This window comes from Salminus brasiliensis, chromosome 11, assembly GCF_030463535.1.
Source record: "Salminus brasiliensis chromosome 11, fSalBra1.hap2, whole genome shotgun sequence".
Taxonomy (NCBI): domain Eukaryota; kingdom Metazoa; phylum Chordata; class Actinopteri; order Characiformes; family Bryconidae; genus Salminus; species Salminus brasiliensis.
The window spans coordinates 15,578,512-15,599,024 of record NC_132888.1 but is presented as its reverse complement, the minus strand read 5'-3'; the positions used below and the strand labels follow the sequence as shown (position 1 = coordinate 15,599,024).

Below are 20,513 nucleotides of genomic sequence, written 5' to 3'. Positions count from 1 at the left end.
TCTGCGCATCTGGTCTGAACTTTCCAAATAACGCCTACTCTGGAGGAACCCTCATGTGAAGGAACTTGTGCTTATCTCCACAGCCTGATTCTCAAAGAAAGAGTTTGGTGGGACGTTTTTAGTGAGCTTTATCTCCAATCGCCTTAAAATGCTCCACTGCTTTCAAACAGAATCATTATCTCCTTTTCCCATTATCCAAACAGCCTGTTTATATATACATATATATAAAATCGTTGAGTTAATGAATTTCCATAATGCTAGAACCTGAAAATGTTTTAAACACAGGAGATTCTGACCAGGTGTATTACATAGATTACATAGTCAGCAGGATTAACACCAGATTAAGGTAATGACCAAAAACTAATCAAGTGATTTACACGTACACTGATCAGCCATAACATTAAAAACACTGCCAGGTGAAGTGAAGAACACTAACTTCAACAGTTTAACTCAAATTGATTAACCTGCAAAATATGATGGCTAGATGTACCTACTGAAAGTGCTTCAAAGGATGACAACCGGTGAACTGGAGACAGGGTCATAAATGCCCAAGGCTCAATGATGCACATGAGGAGCAAAAGCTAGTCTGTTTTGGTCTGAAAAGGCTGGCTATGTTTTGTGAAGCCCATGTCCTGGCAGGTCACTGACAGGACTGTTTGGCAGCATTAGGGGGACCTACACAATATTAGGCAGGTAGTTTTAATGTTATGGCTGATCAGTGTGTGACCAATTTCCTTTGATTTTGAGGTACTTTACCACAATGTGTCAGAAACTGTTACCAATTTAGTAACAGTTTCTTACACATTGTAAGAAACAGTATGGACTACAAGGGATCTCTCAGGTTAGGGCTGCACCATATGGACACAAAATGTGACATTTGATAAAGTTGTTAATTACTATGATAACGATATCAGATGAGAGACATTCTGTTCTGAAGGTCTGACACAAACCTCTTATTTAAGAAAAAAGGGACAACATAAGGAAAGCTCTCTTGATATGTGGTGTTCAATCAGAATTATCTTTTTTGTGCTTAATTTTATTGACTGTAGTTTCTTTTATGTGACATCTCTGTCTGACTGCTGAAAGTGTGCCGATCTTTTTCCTTAATATTTTGCATCTCAGGAAGTGTTTAGAGCAGGTCATCAAACTTTAAATGAAAGTGTTGTCTGTGCAAAGCGCAGAAAAGAAATGACAAATGCACCCTAACAGCCAACATATTTAGTTGTTTTTTTCTACAGATGCACATATTTTGTACATAAGACTGGGAGTGAGAATAATTAAAATCATTTTACAGGCTTCTAATGAAAGGAAAACACAATGTCCTGTGTGTGTGTGTGTGTATGTGAATTTACTCATTTGCTGTGCTGAAGAGGTTACAGTACTTGCTGTAAATATAGGAGACCTGCTGTTTAGGAGAAAACTGTGCTTCTCTTACAGTAAATGGCTCTGGCTCTGGCTCCTAACACTATATTCTTACCAATATGATTATGCACTCTCACACTGTGTATGTATAATGCACCTTTGTTTTATTACTGTAGACACACACTGTGAATGATGAATACTGATTATTCATATTATTGTTGTTGTTAGAATCAGACATATCAGGGTCTCATGTCAGAGTAGAAAACATAAATAAAAGGTCTAAAAGATGCAGGCCTCAAATGCAGGCCTCATCTAATGAAAGATAACACTTTTAGGCATCACCTTGTGAGAACACAAACTCACTTCTGTCAGATTCACCCTGAGGACCTGACAGTCTCTCCTTTCTTTGGCAATACAGCAACAAAAAGTGTTTTGAAGAAAAAGGAAAACATAAATACTTTTGTATATTCACAATGAGACAACCAGTAACTTTAACTGTTTCTGTGACCACAGCTTTCAGTGAGGCCACGGTTTTGGGTGTGATACAGTGAGGGGGGAGAGAGGGGGAAAAAAAGTATCTGGGGGTTTAAAAGCATCGCTTCCACAATCCTCTTAATCCACAGTCTCTCAAATGCTCAGAGATTTATCATTTAATACACTTTAGAAGGGATACCTCACATCTAAGGTTTAAAACCGTGATGAAAATGCAATGAAAAGCACAGCTTAATGTAACAAAAGGCTTTAGCTAAGTCTCTTGAAAAATAGTCGTCGGAGAGAGCAGACGGGGTTTTTCGCCCCCCAGCTATTGTGTAATTAATATCCAAGCATTAGGTGCCAGCAGGACTTTACACAGATTCAGCATCAAGTAAGGGACAATTAGAGCCATCCTAAAAAACACTTCTGATCCCTGTGATCTCACTGCATTGTGCTTTGTGCTGTGGGATATTTGAAAAAGAGGAGTTGCTGAGCTAGGCCTCAGGCTCAGTACTGTTGTCAGGAGACAGATAGTGGGTGCAGGGTTGGAGGGCTGCCACTGTACCAGAGTCAGACACTGGGTGGCCACAGAGGAGCCAATAAGTCAGGAGTCAAGGCCCAAGAGGAGTGGACCATCAGCTGAGTCTCCACGTGCCCCAGCCTCTGAAACAAGCCCAGTTATAATCTCCGCAATGACAGAGGACTACATTACTGGAAAACCATGCCCACATCCTCTCTTAAGAAATCTGGAAAGTTGAGGGGAAAGAAGCAGTTTGAAAGGGGAGGGGGGCGGTGGGGGCAATGTTTTCTGCCTGCCCAACAACTTAATTTCTCCACATGTCGAAGAACAAAAGCAGGCTTTCTGAAGCCTGAACTTTTGGCCCCCGATTGCTGCCTCTGCGACGCCCACAAACAGTTAAAGTCCCCGTTTCTACCCATATTAATGAGAGTGCGCACTCTTAAAAATTCAGTCACTCTAATACCTGCAACACTAAATAAAACAAAAGAAAATAACAACAAAGTCCCTGTGGAAACTTAAATCCCTTCCAGATACAAGCAGGGGTCTACCAGGGTCTGAGAGGCACATGCATTCCTTTGCAGGCCCTATTGGCACTGGTGCACAGCATGCAGTGCAGCATATGTACTTTCCTGTCAGGAAAATCACTAGATCCATACATTGTTTGGACTTAAGGCATAATCCTTTCCATTGATAAAATTAAGTTGAGTGTGCATGGCTGGAATTCTGCTGCAAAGGATTCAGCGCACATGCTTTTTTCCCCTTTTCTGGTTTTCCTTTAATTTGCAAATCTTGTAATCTAAGCCTAAAGCTGACTGAACCAACTTCTAAACCAGCAGCGCTGTATCGGCCAACTCTCCAATGTGTTTTCCATTTAAGTGTCAAGACAGCATCCACTCTCGTGGTTGACAAAAGCTGTTATTTCAAAATGATTATATACTAAAAAATTGTGAGGACTTTGGTATGATTATGAACTATTTCCTTTGAGGAGGAGCAACCCTGGACAGCAATGCAAAAAAAAAAAAGAAAAAAAAAAAAGATGAAAACAAAAAATGAATAAAAGACCCAGCAGTAGAACTATTTACCGAACATGTCTAGTGGAACATAGCAGCAGCAGCAGCCACGTTACTCTGCCAGAGGGAGAAGGTTGCGATTTCAACAACAGTCATGTTTTCAACATTAGCCCGACCAACACTGGAGGACAAAGCCAAACCAGAGTCTGTCTCACGGCAGACGCAAAGCTTTTGGCTGAGTGAGCATCTACAAAGAACTGCAGGCTTGAAATCATTGTGACGGTGGTGCCCATCAATGCAGGATGAAGGCCGACTTCCTTATTCTATTTCCTGACCAGGAAATATTGAGTTAAGGTTTGTTGGAGCGGAGAAGAGCGCATCATAAAGGGTGGCAGACATTGCCTCGAGCAGCAATTGTGAGAACAACTTCCCTTGAGGCTTTCCTCTCGTCCCCCCTCCCATGGCGTACGCCTGACTGAGTTCTTTAAGTCCAAGTTTGGACTCTGAGACAGCCTTGTTTCGTGGGAGCCAGCTGGTCAGTCAGTCGGTAAGGTCTCTCTGTAAACCACTCCTATGGCCCATCAGCACAGTCAAGAAGCCTTTGATGCTGCTTGTTATGTGCAACAAATTACAGGTCTTCAGAAGTGCTACAGATTTGTACCTCATAATGTCTAAATGTCACAGAGAATGAAGGCTATCACTTCAGCTCCTTCTGCATTGTAAAAAGGGAAAAATGTAATAATCCGGACAATGACGGAACATTCCATCAGACATGTAGTTAACCTCAGTAAGAGGCTACAAATTAAAAAGTCTCTGTACTCAGGTTTCACAAGAAGCTTAACTTAATAATGTCCATGAAGGCATGGCATGCAAAATTAAAAGTCAGGAAATTAAACCTTTTATGACGTATATGTAATAGTTTGTAATTGGAATCAGTACGGTTTTGGTGTTATTAGGATTAAAATGAGAGTTCTCAATGATCATCTCTTCTTAATGATACAGTCTAAAGACTTTCAGAGTTTCACACTTTAATTATAACAGACATCATGGGCCATTTTACCACACAAGGATTAATTCTAGTTTTAAACTACATTTTCTTCTCAAAAATTCTATTTAAAATACCGTATAGCTCAGAACTAGGCTTTGAGAAACCGATCCCTTCTGGCAATAGAAACCTGGTAATCCAACTTATTACCAAGTGTATTAATCAGGAACGCACTGGTGTGGGATTTATTTCATGTAAAGGTCTGCTAATGCCAATACGGTTGGTTTGGCGCAACAGATAACACCACCACCTACCATTGCGTTACAACAACACCATGTGGGAGACCAGGGTTCGATTCCCGGTCTGGGTGACTATGCTGCGCTACACCAATAAGAGTCCCTGGGCAAGACTCCTAACACTACATTGGCCCAACTCTGTAATACGAGTAACCTTGTCGCTCTGGATAAGAGCGTCTGCTAAATGCCATAAATGTAAATGTAAATGTAAATAATGTAGAACACAGAAAAACATTTTGTGCAGGGTTATGAAAAGAAACAAGGCTTTTTTTGACCAGCACTAAAGAGCGCATGGAGTGGAGGCTAAAGCTAAAGTGAATACACACGCTATAGAAACCCAAATCATTAACACATTCACCTCACCATAAAACAGTTATTTCACATCAGTAGTCAACAAATAATACTCACTATAAAACAGTAATAAGAAACATTTCTACTAACCTAAATAAATCAGTCCAGAATGTCTTATTATTGAAACTCTTACTAAAAAATGGGATTTTACTTATCTAAACTGTATGGCTGTATTATTTATACAAACATAAGGATTGTGTCAGATTGAGACTCTGATTCAATTGGGAGCAAAATAACTTCGATCGGGACAACCCTAACTGGCCCTCTTTGTTCATTGTGATTACTCAAGCTGTACATGTGTAACTGAAATCCTGCGTCATCAGAGGATGCACCTTTAAGAAGCTGAATTATTCAGATAGGATATCTGAATAATGTCAAGTCATATAGTGTAAGGTATGCCATCAGCTAAGGACATCTGTGTGTATGTGTGTGTGTGAAGGGCCCAACAGTAAATAAGGCATCAGAGACATGTGACATGTTGCAGCCAAAGTCCAGCTGCCTGTGGAAGTGATGTCATTGTTTTGCACTCACCCTGAGGAGCCTGTGCTCTTGCACACTCCAAGGAGGGGCCGCTTCTCTGCAAAGCTGTCAGTCTTGAGGGGACCTGCAACCAAGGGGACAGAGGGAGGCACATCAACAGCTGACCCACACAGAGAAGGGTATTCATTCTCCACATGCAACCAAGGCCTCTTGTCAGTCAGCCAGAGCCACCCACCACACTTGATGATAAAAAGCGGCTACCGCAACAGGAAGCGTGTTGATTGCATTACAACAGATGCCCTGTAATCAAATTATGGCTTCAAAATTTCGGAGGAAATAAAATAAAAAGTGAGCGCTTCTTTCCTGTCAACTTATAGACTCACATTAAGCTACCACAAAATGCCAGGGCTCTCATAGAGATACTTACTGGGATCAAATGAAATTAAAATACCAGTGTGCAAGACATTAAGCATGTACGGAGGAAAAAACTAAACAAAACAGCACTTGGTGCAATGTGTTGAACACAAACCCTCTCCTCAATGACTCTCGAAAATAGAGCCTTCAAAGCTTTAGGAGGAGTCTTCTGTCTGACTGGTTTTAATTTTGGGGGCTCAGAGAAATTGCAGAACGGTAAAAAGCCAGTGGGCATATTCTGGGCGGAGAAAACAAGCCGCATTACGTTTACAGATCCCATATTTACCTAATTCTTTGGATTCTAAAGAGACAGGCAAAACGTCCAATCATGTCCAGATTGAAGATGATGTTAGCTTTTGTAAGGCTGTAATTTGGACAGCCATGTCACGACAGTAATCATGTGCAGGAGGGCAGAGTCCCTGTGACATGGCGTGTGAGTGAAAATGTGCCGCTCTTAGCCCCTTAACACTTTAAAGGGCCTCTGCTCTGTCTTCACTTCTTCTTCATCAAACACTGCAACTGGTCACGATATGTAATCATTACACAAATATGACAACAGCTGCCTTTTATTTCAAAGTCTACAAAGAAAAGAAAAAAGGAGAAACTCTTCTTTCTCTGGTTGGATAGGAAAAATGGGTTTTGACCTCAAATGAGTACATTTCTATGGTGGGGAGAGCTAGGCACAAACTAACAAAGGGCAGGGCGAACACCGGGCTAACGTAGCACTATAATGTTATACAGATTTTTTTTATGTCATTTAACAGAACCACAAACCAACGAGACTTTGGTTTTCTGGCATTCCCATAGCAAACATTGTGTGAATTCTGATAGATATTTTTCCAAGGTTTACTATGAAAACTGATTTTGATATCGGAGTATGTGTACACAGATTTCTCCTCTTCCTGGCTGTAATATTGTTCCACTCAAGCCAGGCTAAAGTACAGCCTCCACATGGCATCACAACAAAACCTCATCTGAGATACCCACATTTTCACATATACATAAAAAAGTTGTTACCCAAAGATTCATCAGAAACCTATAAAATCATAACTATAAATTAGATCCTTGCTTTCCAAACATATTTAATACCATGTTATAATTGTATGTATTTAGGTTACAAAGAGAACTGTACTGAATTAACTGTGCTTGTATCAATTTCATTGAACTTTACCACCACCACCTACGAGGTCATCCAAAATAAAACACAAAATGTCAAGTTTAATGACTACTGCAGTTATAGAATTAATCATCCCCAATTACAATCATCTATAGTACTGCTGAAACTGCCTTCTTCAAACCCCACCAAAGATTTATGGGGTTCAAGTCAGACAGTATGACAGTATGATCTTCAAGGACTTCTTCTAAAACCAAGTCGTAGCGGATAGCAGTCCTTAAAGGATCCAATGATGCTCAAGCTTCAGCTTCCTCACAGAAGACATTCTCTTCTTGAATTTCCTGATACCTCATTAAAGCAATCTTGCCCTCCACAAACTGCAGTTTTCCACTGCTAGAAGTAACAAAACTTGTGAACTCTGCTTCAAACTGAATCTCTATAAATATTCAGTGGCCTTTATGCTAAATTTTATTCGTTGTGTTGAGATATTAAAATTGATCAATCGGTTTATTGCAAACAGTTGAAGGTTTGTACATTTTGCTAATAAACCTTGTGTGCAATGGAAGCTGATTAATTTCAACTTCAACTGCTTGACACACATTCCCAATATTTGCCCATATAATGTGCACAATGTAAGACATTATTATTTGCTGGTCAGTTTGCTATACAATTTATAACCAGCAAAACAATAATAATTGAAATATTACTCATTACATACTACTAAAATTAAAAATTAACAATTAACAGACTTCAGTTGGCAGTCAATGCATGACTACCGTCTCTGGGGTAACACTGGATCCAAAACATAGCAAACTTTGTAAAACTGCAGAAAGAAATGTAAGATTTGTGGTTTATTCCTTTTGAGAAAGCGGAACTTCCTCCTTTATTCTGGGAAAGACCTTGCCTTATTAAAACTGACACCTATTTTCAGGACTTTCCAAATCCGCCCACCCAGACTCCCAGTTGAAACAATTACTCTTTTTAAAGCCCACTACAGTACAACACTGTTTGCACCACACAGATTATAATCAGTTTCCCCACTAGAACAATTCGTTTTATTTTGCAGAGAATCATTCTCCTCATGTGTTGGCTATCTGCTGCTTCTTATTACCACTGCTAGCTTTTATCCACTTCCAGCTTGTATTGAAAGGCGTCATTGTGCATTGTTGGAATATGCCAAAAGACCGGAATGCAAATCTAGACATAAATGTCAAACTAAAATGCCATTCAGTAGATTTCTCATAGTTGAATTCTACCTTGCTGCTTGCAAATAGCTACAAAAAAACTGTCAAATTAATTTTGAATTAGGTTCAATTAATTCAACTGCAACAGATTCTAAATATTAAACTGACAAATATAATTACTAAAACACTAAATTATTTTTCTATCAAATTACATTACAGCAGATGCTCACGGGCTGGAAGACGAGGGGGATGCTCTTTTGTCAGGCTGTTCCTTTTCCTTCCTTTAACAAATATACTGACCACAAGCATGTACAGGCCAACGAGGGGGTTGTGATGAAAGAGGCGGAAAAGTCTCTGAAGTCGGCAGCTCTGTCAGAACACTGGTAAAATCTCAGCCAGCCAGCTGACAGCAGGCCAACACTAATCTTAAAGGACTGATTTTAATATTATGATGGGAAAGCAGTGGGGCACTGGCAAACTCCCCGCACTATTAAAGAACAGAAGGCAGTTTCAAAATTCCTATGTGACATACAGAAGACAAAAAAAAGGCAACAGCAAACTACTGAAACATTTACCGTACGCAAAACATTTGTGAAATGTTGTCATACGTGTAGCTTATATAAAGTGCAGTATGTCAGAGCAGATCACATGTCAAAAAATAAAGCATGGTTCAGGTACAGAACACTAATAGAACTTAATAATTCACCCAGTTGAAAACACTTCAAGCTACAGACAAGCTACAACTCTGTATTCAAAGAATAGAGACAGAACACTGGGTCACATGAACATCACTTACTTAGCCAGACCTTTACATGCAGTACATATTGCAAGAATACTGGCAATCACATTAAAAAATAATCTGATTCTACTGGAGAAGTAGCTAACAGACAGACAGAAGCCCAATTTTACCTTTGTTCACACTGAAAACCAAATCAGATATGTTTCTCGAATTTGTTTTTTTAGGCTGAGCATTCAGATTTTATGTTAGAAGTGATCAGACCTGACAAGGCAACATGGTCCGTTACATATAAAAGCCTAATTACGCTCTTAGTGAGTCTGAAACCAACTAGTGACCTTACCAAACTCAAGTGCTATAAAACAAGCACATTTTATAGCACTGTTTACATGTATGCCAGCATAGTCTGACTTATTAAAGTAAACATCCTTTTAAACATCCATGATGAGTTTTTTCGCATATAACCTTCTCACTATTTAAAAAGATATGTTCTATAGAAGGGTTCAGTCCAGTTCCAGCACGATTTCCAGTGCACCCTTTCACCCTTTGTGGCTGGTTAAACTGATATAGAACAATTGGTATGTATGTAAACATAGTTAATTATACGGTTTGGCCTGGGTGATCATGAGTTGCAGAAGAAGGCTTTGAACTGCAAAGACATTAGAAGTGTGAAATACTCACTGATATGAGGTGCAGGTAGGATCCGAGCAGTTCGCACAGGACCATGCCTCACTGAGAACAGCTCCTGGGCTTCACCACTCAGCTGCAGAGGAAAAACAACATTCACATTCATTATAAGGGCCCACTTTGTTGCCACTGAAGATCAGAGCTACTGTGAGTCATACAAATACTTTGATTGCTTTCATATAGACTAGAGATACTGGCAGAGGTTCAGGACCATTCCTTGTTCTCCATGGGCTGTCAAAGCAACAACTACTATCTCAGGCCACAGACAAACTTGGATAGAAAGGAATGCGGTCTACTATTGGACACCTGGAGACTGTCACATAAACCCAAAAACATATCTAACCAACAAGCCCTTCATGTCTTTGGTCGATGAGGTTTTGACAAATCCGTGCATTGACTATCCCAATGTTGACATTCTAGAGGCAGAAGCACCTTGCTGGTCTAGACCAAAGTTCTGACATTAACCTTTTTTTTTTTGAAAGTCCCAAATCAAGACCCATTTTATACTCTGGACCATGAGGTGGACTAGTCGTCCCACGAGGTGTGCACTGTATCTGGGCTTTAAACCCCTTCACAACAAGTGCTGTATGAATCCAAGTAATTTCTCTTGAAATATGAGTATAAGTCCAAAATGCTGAATTATTTTTATAACAATTACAGGTGTAGTAAAAATGACAACCTAAAGTCACATGCCTTCAAATCCATTAAAAAAACACTTAATTAGTAGCAATATCTAACTTGAGCAGTTTTATTTGATTTATTTCAATAATTGTGATTGGAGTCTGATTTAGTCTAAGCCTAAACTATGCTATGACATCCACACCTTACCACAAGCTATCTTTACCTCCAAAACTCTAGCATTGCTGACCTGTAACAAAAGGTAGTTTGTAGTCAATGAGGACTAGTGTCACCCAGTGCACAGGGTATTTGAGGAGAGGTTTGAGACAAACAGACCATCCTTCGTCCAGAACTCATAAAAAAACAGTTTGCAACGTAACATTTGAATCACCATAATCATGACAAGCAGCATTTTGCAGAATAGTTTGTTTTTGAACCTGTGTTAATCAACAAATGGAAAAAAAAACGTCCACAACCACGTCTACAAACAATCTGTGTCGTTAGAGAGGCATCTGAACAGGCTGCTGAGAATTGTAGTAAAAACAATGGTTTCATGAATAAAGGTCTGTATAGAGCCGGATACATTTCTAGTAACCCTACGAGCCACTGCAACATTAACAGACATAAAAGTGCTTTTATTGGAATCAAATGATACATTGTTTGGTCTGTAGTGATCGTAAAGTGGTTTGTTAATGAGTTGCTCTACAACAAGAACCCAAAACACTGGCCATCTGTTGACTAACCTAAAACAAGCCCAGAGGAAAAGTGTGGTATTTCATAGTTATCTGGGAATCAGGGATATCCACATGCAACTATTCAGCTTCAGAAAATACTGCTTACCTACTGCTACTGGCGCAATATTTAAGCCATCCAAACTTGCACTGGATGCATGTCCATAAAGATGCAGCCTTTAACACATATATGAAGCGCTTTACAGAGACTATAGAATAAACTGCATTACCCAGGAAAGCTCCTCAGCAAAGCCAGTAACAGATCATGGGGTCATCAGTGTTAGAAGTAAAGCCATATTAAGCTTTGGCTTTACAACTTTATTGTATACGTCACATTAGAGCAGCTTCATGGAGAGCTGAGCTTAATGCAATGATACAGCCTTATCATCCACAGATAAATTGGATACCATTTGGGATGCATGTCAGAAGTCACGGAACAACAGCAGAGTAAAAAAAAAAAAGAAATTTATTTCTATTATAAGAAATCATTTATGACAAATGAGTCAAAAGAGGTAGAGCCTATAACCAAGCCACCAAACAAGACACTATGCTGAGTTACAGTATGAGAAAATACTCAATTTGTGCCTAAATAAGAAATATTTACTCCTACTCTTACTTACATATACATATATACATACATACTAATACACACACATACACACACACACCCTACAGTTTCCACTGGAATATAAATAATCACATGGTCCAGTATTCTGCTTTTGTTTTATGTACTAAACCTTTTTTTAATGTTTACTCAGCTGTATGTGAACGTGCCCAAGTGTGTGTGTAAAATTACAAAGAATGTGCATTATCACATTATTGGGCATAATCCATGTGTCTAAAGCATATAATCCCGACAGAGGATCATCGCTCTTTTGCACAATTAGTAGCTTTTGCGGAGAGAAGGATCAGTCATGTTTCTATTAAAAGTGGCCGCCAGGCCGCCAAGCAAGGAGATTAACATGTCATCTAAAACACGGCAGGTTGAGAGAGCGTGCGAGAGAGAGAAAAGAGTGTGCGAGAGATTGAAAGAGAGAGAGAGCGAGAGTGCAATAGATGTGCAATAGCAAAGAAAAAGAACACACACTAAAATCCCTCACAGGCAAATAGGCCAGGAACAATAATGGAATTTACTAGATTGCAAGATTTACATTAATGCAACTGTCATTTTGCATTACAGTGCTCATGTTAGAGCTTTTCTGTGTCATCCTCTACAATAGTTCCACTATTAAATTACATTTTTTGATGGCAATATGTAAAATGACTTCTTTCCGTATACTTCCCCAATTTCATTCAAATTAATGCAGACTGATGGAATTCACAAAGGCCCCAAAGCTGTATATCTGGAACTTGATAGGGTGGGAGGGTCGGGACAAAACATCTAATTTATATAAATACAAGATTATCTTAAGATCAAACCAGAGAACCAAATAAAAGGCACAGTAGCATCAGCGTTAGCTGCAGAGCTCAGCAACACAAATTAACCAAGCGGTCAACAAGCAAATACTTGTTCTGTGGTTGTTCTCTGGACTCAAGTAACACACTTAGTATTATTTGCAAGCATACATTTTTTATTAATATAAGTATTAGCTGCAAACTTCATTTCATGAATATATCTACTACTATACAAAGCATGTATGCTCCCTGAACACCCGTGCAAGCTTAGCAAAGCAAGAACACAGCAGCGTCATCACCTCTTTGCAGAAAAGGTCATTCCACTATACACCTCTTCATTCCAACACCCGTTTAATTTACCCTCTACAATCTGCCTGCTATCTTCCACCCACGTACAACACCTCTCCAGCCAAAGATTCCCCTCTGAGGAGATGTTAATGCACACACTCTGACACAAGCACACACTCCAGCAAGGCCCGCTAGCCCTGGTCCGTTCAACGCCATTATGGAGGGTGTCAGCTTAGCAACTGTCACAAACACTTCACGGTCACTCAGGGCCAGAAACTGTGCAGCTTTCAACACTTACTCTAGTCCAGGGAAAAACACACTACTACGGTACAAAAAGAGGAAAAAGTGGGAGGGAAAGACATCTTGGATAAGAAAAAAATAAAGATATGGGAACCAAGAACCTGGCAAGAACCAGCAGAGGGCACCACAGAGATTCAAAGAGTTAAATTGCCAGTTAAATTTCTAGACCTTTAACAAAGCAACCGAACAATCTAAAGGGAAATCCTACATTTCTCCTTAAACCTCTTTCTAAAATAAGCCATGGCATTAATTTGAAGGAATTACCAGCCTACAGACAAAGCTGGTATACAATAATACAACCAAAAAACCCTTTTATACACTACCACCTTGTCTTTGTCAACACTGACATCATGTGGCTAAAGAGTGGAATTGCACATGTAATAAACAAACGTCTTGGAGTGAAATGGCAAAGTCAGATCTGGTATGCATGCAGGCAGACGTGTGCAACAAAACACAAGAAAAGTGGACAAGTCATAGCAGAGCTCAAGTGGGTGTTCTGCTCCCGTGACCATTCTGACTATCTTAACTTCTTCTCGTTTTTAATCAATTTGCTTTTAAAAAGAAGAAAACATCAGCAGCTAACCGGCCCCCAATTCCACCACTTCAATCAGATCACGTCTGATTATACACTGACATTAAAAAAACAGACAACTACCATTTATCTTTATACACACACACACACAAACAGTGTTGCGGGTTTATGGAATGACAGTGAACAAAATTTAAGAGGGGCAAGCAAGAGTTTACCAATTTCTGAGGTATTCATTTTTATTTTATTTTTTTTATCAGACAAACCCAGTCTGGTTATACATAGCTAGGTAACATATCTATATTCTCCAATATACATTTTCCACTACGACAAATATTACTGATTGACTGCTTTAATTTGTATTGTTATGCACTTACATAACAATTTACATGTTTGAATACTGTAGGCTTTATAAAATTTTTGGAGCTTCCATCCACATACCAAAAAGGCTCCACCCCAAACAGGACCCCTTAAAAAGTGCAATTGTAATTTGAAGAGACAGAGAAGTATTTTGATGCAGTCATTTTTATATATATATATATATATATATATATATAGATACAAACAACTGCCAGTAAATGATGATGATCAGCAGCCCTTGTTTAATAACAGAAGTCAAATACTACTCACCGAAACACTCCAAATCTGCATTCCATCTGCGTAGCCAATCATCAGACACAGAGGCGGGTCAGCACCACTGCCATGCATCTCCAAGAATTCTGGTGAACGGGCCACATCTACATACACACAAACAATCCCAGTGGCTGTCATTTACAACAGATTTTTACAACTGAGCATATTAGCAGCAATGTCACAGTTCTTTTGGTTAAAGGCTAGAAAGTGTGAGCCATGCAAAGACAGCTAAACCTAAAACTGTAGCCCTAGTAGATTTATTCACACCATGACAGGCAAAAAACAAGAAAGAAAAAGAGCTGATTAAGAAGTAATATTACATACTATTTATTTGTGGGGGTCTAATAATACCCTTTGCTCACAATACAATTTAATCTATGACACTAGGTTCACATTTTCATGATAATACCTATTTACCATTTATCTTAGAAGTGTAGTGTACTATATGAGCCTGTTGGTTGTTTGCAAACTTTGGTGTTCAAACAATTTTGCTGCATTAAAGATCATTATTAATAAACAATGTTTTGTCACATTTCCACAATGAAAACCATCACAGTTTTGCATGGTGCTTTGCAACACAATTTTCTGATGCATCATTGCATTCCTATTCACTTATACTTTAAGGCGTTAATATATGTCTGAGGATTTTCCACAGCTTAAAAGCCCAAATGGTTTGGGATATATTATTATTATTATATATTTGGATATATTATATTTTACATACAGCTTCTGCCATAATAGAAAGTGAATATATTGAAGATATTTGAATCACATGGAAATGATGAACATAATTTTGCTTTCAGTTTGCTTACTTTTGGCAGTGTTTTGAGATATGTTTTTCCTGCAGTACTGATTTATGTATTAATTTATTACTTTTTCACCCAAACAAATGGCATTGCTTAATGTATAAACTTAACCGAAAGTTAATCAGTAAATTCTTAAAAAAAAAAAAAACGGGTAAAGTAATATGTCAATAATTATTTTTAACAGTCACCAAGCCCAACTACACAGTATACAAGCCAGAGAGGCATTGGCTAAGTAAGAGTGTTTTGACTGGTTGGTTAAAATCCTACAGCATTCTAGATTAAAAAAATAATAATCATTCATAAATGTATAGAGAATGCAAGCAACCAAAGCTTGTTAGAAAAAGTAGGTTAACACAATCAAATACTACCATTCACACAACTGTATAATACCCTGCTATAAACAAGGCTGGTTCGCTTGTCTTTTTGTATATAGGTTGTTCAGTGTGTACATAAAGCATGCATGAAGACAAATGAGCCGTGTGCCTAACAAGAATCATTTTCTGCAGGGTCTTCCAGATAATAAACTTTAACAGAGATGGACAGTTTATAAACAAAGAGTGGTTCCAAGTCTGCTGTCAAACTCCAGTATTTCCATCGCTGGCACAGTCGCACAAACGTCAGTAAGAAAACATAGCACTGTCATTCATCTCTTTACTGTGAACTGAACCATCAAAAAGCACACAGCTTGGTCGCTAACAAACATGCCTGTAGAGCCATCCTTCAATTTTAACAAGATGCCCAGCATCCTCACAATATGATCTGTCACTCCCACACTTCACTGCTGGAATGGTGTTTACTGAGGAACAGCAACAGTTTAAAATTTTGGCTACAAAGCTCCATTTTTGTCTCATCAGACCACAAAACCTCACCTCACATTTCCACGGGGTCACCCTAATGCTTCCTGCCAAATGTCAGACGTGTTTTGATGTGCTTTCTCTTCAGCAATGGCTTCTTTAGCTGTCCTCCAGTACAGCCCATCTATATGATCATTAACTAGTGCACTTTCTCCTCTCAGTCTGAATTCTTTAGCTCCTTCAATAAAGGCCGGATAAAAATCCAAGGTTTTTGCATGACAGCCATGATATACAGGTGCGTACATGTAGTGCTCTGAATATAATTTTAATTAGTAAATGAACACATTCAAATCCAGCCCCTTCTGACAGTATGTGACATTTATCAAGATGTTTAAAGATATAAGCCATTGCTTGTTTCATTAAAAATGCAGTGACAACATTTCAGTTGTAAAAGGAGCCTCTAGTCCTATTTCTTTAACATCAAATCAAAACCTAATCTTAACTCTGCTTCACCAGGTAGTTTGTAAATAATAGATGATCAAATCTTGATGAAGATCTGATCATCTATAGGGGGACTTTATTACAGTGGATTTGTTTTACAGCCTTTGCAGGTTCTGTTTATCATCTCCACCACATTTGGAGTAATTGAAGGTGAAGTATAGGGATTGAGTAATTTTTCCCCCATTTTATTTCCATAATTGGGAAAAGAGTAGAAACAAGGATTTACAACAGCAAGACTTTCCAATGTGTCCATTATAATACAGGTTGGTAATAAGTGTTGTTAACCTTGTTATTAAATACTGGCAAATGTCTAATCTATAGTACTCATAAAACATAACATAAAACCACTTGTGAATGTTCAGAAATACACTGATGTATAGAAATACAGGTGATTACGGAGTGATAGTGTAATTAAAGAGTATCTATAGTCAACATCTAGCAAAGGACCAGTACATTAATCAGGACATTTGTCATTGTCAAAGGCAGTTTAATCTAAAAAATAATTGAAGTTGGCTTCTGAAACACTGTTCAATTTAGCCGCTTTCGTTCATAATAGTTATGTAGTCAAGTATTGTTGATTAATAAGCGAACAGTTTCTTGTGTGAGGACGTCTGCTGTTAAAGATCTAAACGTCTGCTGTTACAAATGAGAGCAACAAATGTTTTAACGTCTGATGGACTTGCTGTTCAAGTTTGATATCATGACAGATGACATCCCACCAACATGGCAGGGGACAAACTATAAACCAGATTGGAGGTGGAAAAGAGTTAAAAGGAAAAGGAAAGCCAAAAGGGAGGAATGGAACATTCTTCAAAACTGAAACATACCATTGATGTCTGCTTTTTCAAACCGAACCCAAATGATCTTTTCTTTTTCATCCGTTGGAGGTGCACCAGTGTATGCCTTCAAAACAAACAGAGATCATCCATTTTCAATTGAGAAAACAGGACTGGAATTTTGAATTTTGCACAGATGTCAATTCAACAGAGTAAAGAATTGCTAACTGTTAACATTTAAAACAATAAACAAAACAGGTCATGCACATATGTTTAACATGCTAAGTAACTCAAGATGCATGAAAAAAAAAATAACCCAGAAAAGCTAACCTGAGGAACCACATCTTGCAAAAATGTCACAACACTTTCCATGTAAGACTGCTCCCTGTAAAAACAGTCAAAACACATAATGAAAAAACAGACAGCTCTTCAAGGCAGCTCAATTCAATTACAAAGTATATGCAAGTTTAAAGAGACTTAGCTTTCTTCCAGTACCCCACCCTACCCAGCACAGAGCCCACTTCCTAAATTACATTAAAATTTTAAATGAGCCTCCAGTCCCAGATGCGTAGTGAAAATAATAAACCAGAAACACTCATTACTAAACTGTTCTGTTGTATATTATGTAAATGAAAACTGAGTTAACATGATGCTAAACAACTGATCACTAACATTTCTGGCAACAGAACAAGAACCCAACAATAATCGATAATAATAACAATATTATTCATGTCCACAATGACCAAGACTGTCCTATGGTTGTGCATAAAATCCACACTTGTGGCACTTGTATGGACTTAACCGTGCCAGTGGGGCTAGGTATGGCCTTAATCACAAGAGAGGCCAGTGTGATATGCAGGTGTGTTTGGTTGTTGTTGTAGAATGTAGAGTCCACATGGAACTGGTGGACCTGAGCATACCTTAAAAGGTAACAGGGGGCTAGGTACAGGCTTAGTCACCAGGGATGCCAGTGCAGTTCTACATTTATAAAGTAGGTCAACTGATCTGGTCTGTGAAGAGAGCTCAGAGGAGAGCAGGTCTGAGATGCCAGACCTCACTGTTGATCCTTCCAGAGGTGTTGTGTGCTTAATTCAGCAAAACACTGATAGAGGGAGTTGCCTACGTGATGCACCCTGTGAAGAGCTTGAGATGTAGTGGGTGATTAGAATATGGGTGAAGGAAATGGGCTGAGCCCTATAGACAGGTTTTTGTGCAACGTCATCACAGAGATGCCTGCATAACCAGGGAGCAGAAAGCAACAGAAATGTCTATAACATTAAACCCATCTATGCATAACCCAGATTTTTAGGTAATTTTGTTTGTATTATTTCACTTTCACAGTTAAAAAACAAGCCTATTTAAAGTATAACAAATTAATAATTATTAAGATTAACAATCCTTTGTTAACATGGGACTTAGAGACGGATCCCTAAAGTAAAAATTAAAGTCTTAAACATGACCAGGAGATATGCAAAGGCACAAAACTAAAAAAAACTCCCTTGCTGATTCAAGTCTGATTAAATATTCAGACACTGCATCCCAGTGCAACAGCACCTCCTGTATCTATGTCAAGGCTTTTCAATACTCCTTCCCTTCTGTCTAAACATTTTACAGTGAAGCTGAGTTTAATTCAAAGGTTGAGTGGTGAATAGGAACATGATTGAAGAATTTAGCCATTTACTAACCGACCTCAACAACAAAGAATCCCAGAAGCATGACAAACAAAAGATGGTGCTGCTGAATAAAATCATTCATTTAAACAGACTGCATACACCACATCTATCAACTATCACATTACTCTGTAAATACATGTACCTGTGCCTGAATGTGAATCTCAAGCCTCTACTTTCTGGACTTTTAACAGGGACTTTTTACTGTCTTTACATGAATGCTCTAAGACACATATATTGACTATCAGATTGCACATATTGATTTCTACAAACAAAGCAAAAAAGGGCAGCAGGAGCACTGAACCTTAAAGAAAATATTCACGGAGGTGAACTCTGCACATGAGTCACACGACAAGCCCCTGCTGACCCCAAGCAGACACTACCATGAAACAAACTATTACAGAGGAAGAGGTCTGTTCTTACGTAGCAGCCTGAGCTCGAACTACAACCCCTCCAGCACAGCGACTTGGTCTGCGTGGGGAGTCAGATGCCATGGTGAACCAGTCTGTATCCTAAGGGAAGAGAGTACAGGTTGAGACAGAGCAATGCTGATTCATTTTCAAAACACAAGCAAACAGCTTCGTTTGGGAATAGCGAAGTTTTAATTATTTTAACACTGCACAATTCTATTTCTCAACATGCTCTACCTACTCTTAGCAAAAAGGTTGAAATGTAACCAGCTGTTTGAGTTGTCATGGGACTGCATTTCATTGGCTTGTATGTGTACTTTCTCAATCACAATAAGGATGATCTAATCCAATACAGAACCTGTATTGAAGAGCCCACATTTTTAAGAGTGTAGGAGGAAAGACAACAATGAAAGGACAGTGAACACTAAAGTAGGAGCAAAACAATAACACAGCAAGGGTTAGCTACTAGGATGGCAATACTACCACTCAGGACACAGCCACACTTGTTGGAAATTGGGCCCCCGGTTTTAGTAGCTAGCTATATTCTGAGTATGTTCAGACTCTCACATAACGAGCTACAAAACGACTGTCTTCACAACAACGAAACTATAAATGCTAACCTTCAAAACAGGCCAGCCAACTACTACTGCCTCTGCTCTAGCCGTCCAGACTGAGGCTCTACTAGCAGGTGAATTATCTACTTACTTTAGCTCCTCTGTTACACTTTAATACAGCATGAAGCTATAGCTAGCACTGCCATGTTTGAAAGAATTTCATAATCAAATCATTCACTGCCAAAACTTGCCCGAAAACGACACTGAAGTAGGTCAGGAAACAGATGTGAACACTGGCCAGTTGGTTTGTCTCACTCAGATATTTCAACATAGCTTAGCTAGCTAGTTAGTTAGCGGGCTAACTGGCCACTCTGTCAGCCAGACACAGCAATGACAGCAATATAGACGCCGCGCACACTCCGTTAAACACTCAATACTGCACAAATGGTATGTATAAATATCAACTCCACAGACATTTCTACAGACCTGAGCCGCTGTGCTTGAATTCAGCTAGCTAACTAAACGGAGAGCTTCCCAAAACGCGACAACAACACGGCGTAGTCTACGTACAGCGGAAACAACAAACGTAGCAACCAATGGGAGCGGCTCGACGCCGGCGACGAACCAATCACATCGTAGTGGAGGCGTTGCGTGTGACACGTTTAGAGCCAATCAGATTGAGTAAAGAGCTGCATTGTTTCTGTTGGTCACTTTGGCGAATTGAGTGTAGGGCATGTCGCGCTGGCTAGTTGCGTAAATGGACATATGCTGGGCCAAAGCAAATGTGTGTGCAAAAAGGGCTTGACCTTGTGAAAATGTGAAGCTTTAAAATAAGCATCCAACCAGATGTAACAGACAAAAAGGCTGAAGATTTCAAATTTAATTTTTTATTTCA

General features: G+C 39.0%; 1 protein-coding gene across 5 annotated transcripts in view; it reads right to left on the bottom strand.

The window, feature by feature from the left end:
- The window catches only part of bcas3 (BCAS3 microtubule associated cell migration factor), a 262,914-nt gene extending 242,731 nt beyond the window's left edge, over positions 1–20,183 (bottom strand). For all 5 annotated transcript variants that reach the window (XM_072691947.1, XM_072691948.1, XM_072691950.1 and 2 more), the window contains exons 1-7: positions 20,105–20,183; positions 19,078–19,166; positions 17,315–17,369; positions 17,036–17,111; positions 14,105–14,211; positions 9,608–9,689; positions 5,530–5,602 (exon numbers count right to left, since the gene is read on the bottom strand). In XM_072691947.1, coding sequence (XP_072548048.1) covers positions 5,530–5,602; positions 9,608–9,689; positions 14,105–14,211; positions 17,036–17,111; positions 17,315–17,369; positions 19,078–19,148 — 464 coding nt within the window. In that variant the 5' untranslated portion in view covers positions 19,149–19,166; positions 20,105–20,183. The remainder of the gene's footprint in view (positions 1–5,529; positions 5,603–9,607; positions 9,690–14,104; positions 14,212–17,035; positions 17,112–17,314; positions 17,370–19,077; positions 19,167–20,104) is intronic.
- Positions 20,184–20,513: the final 330 nt, after the last annotated feature.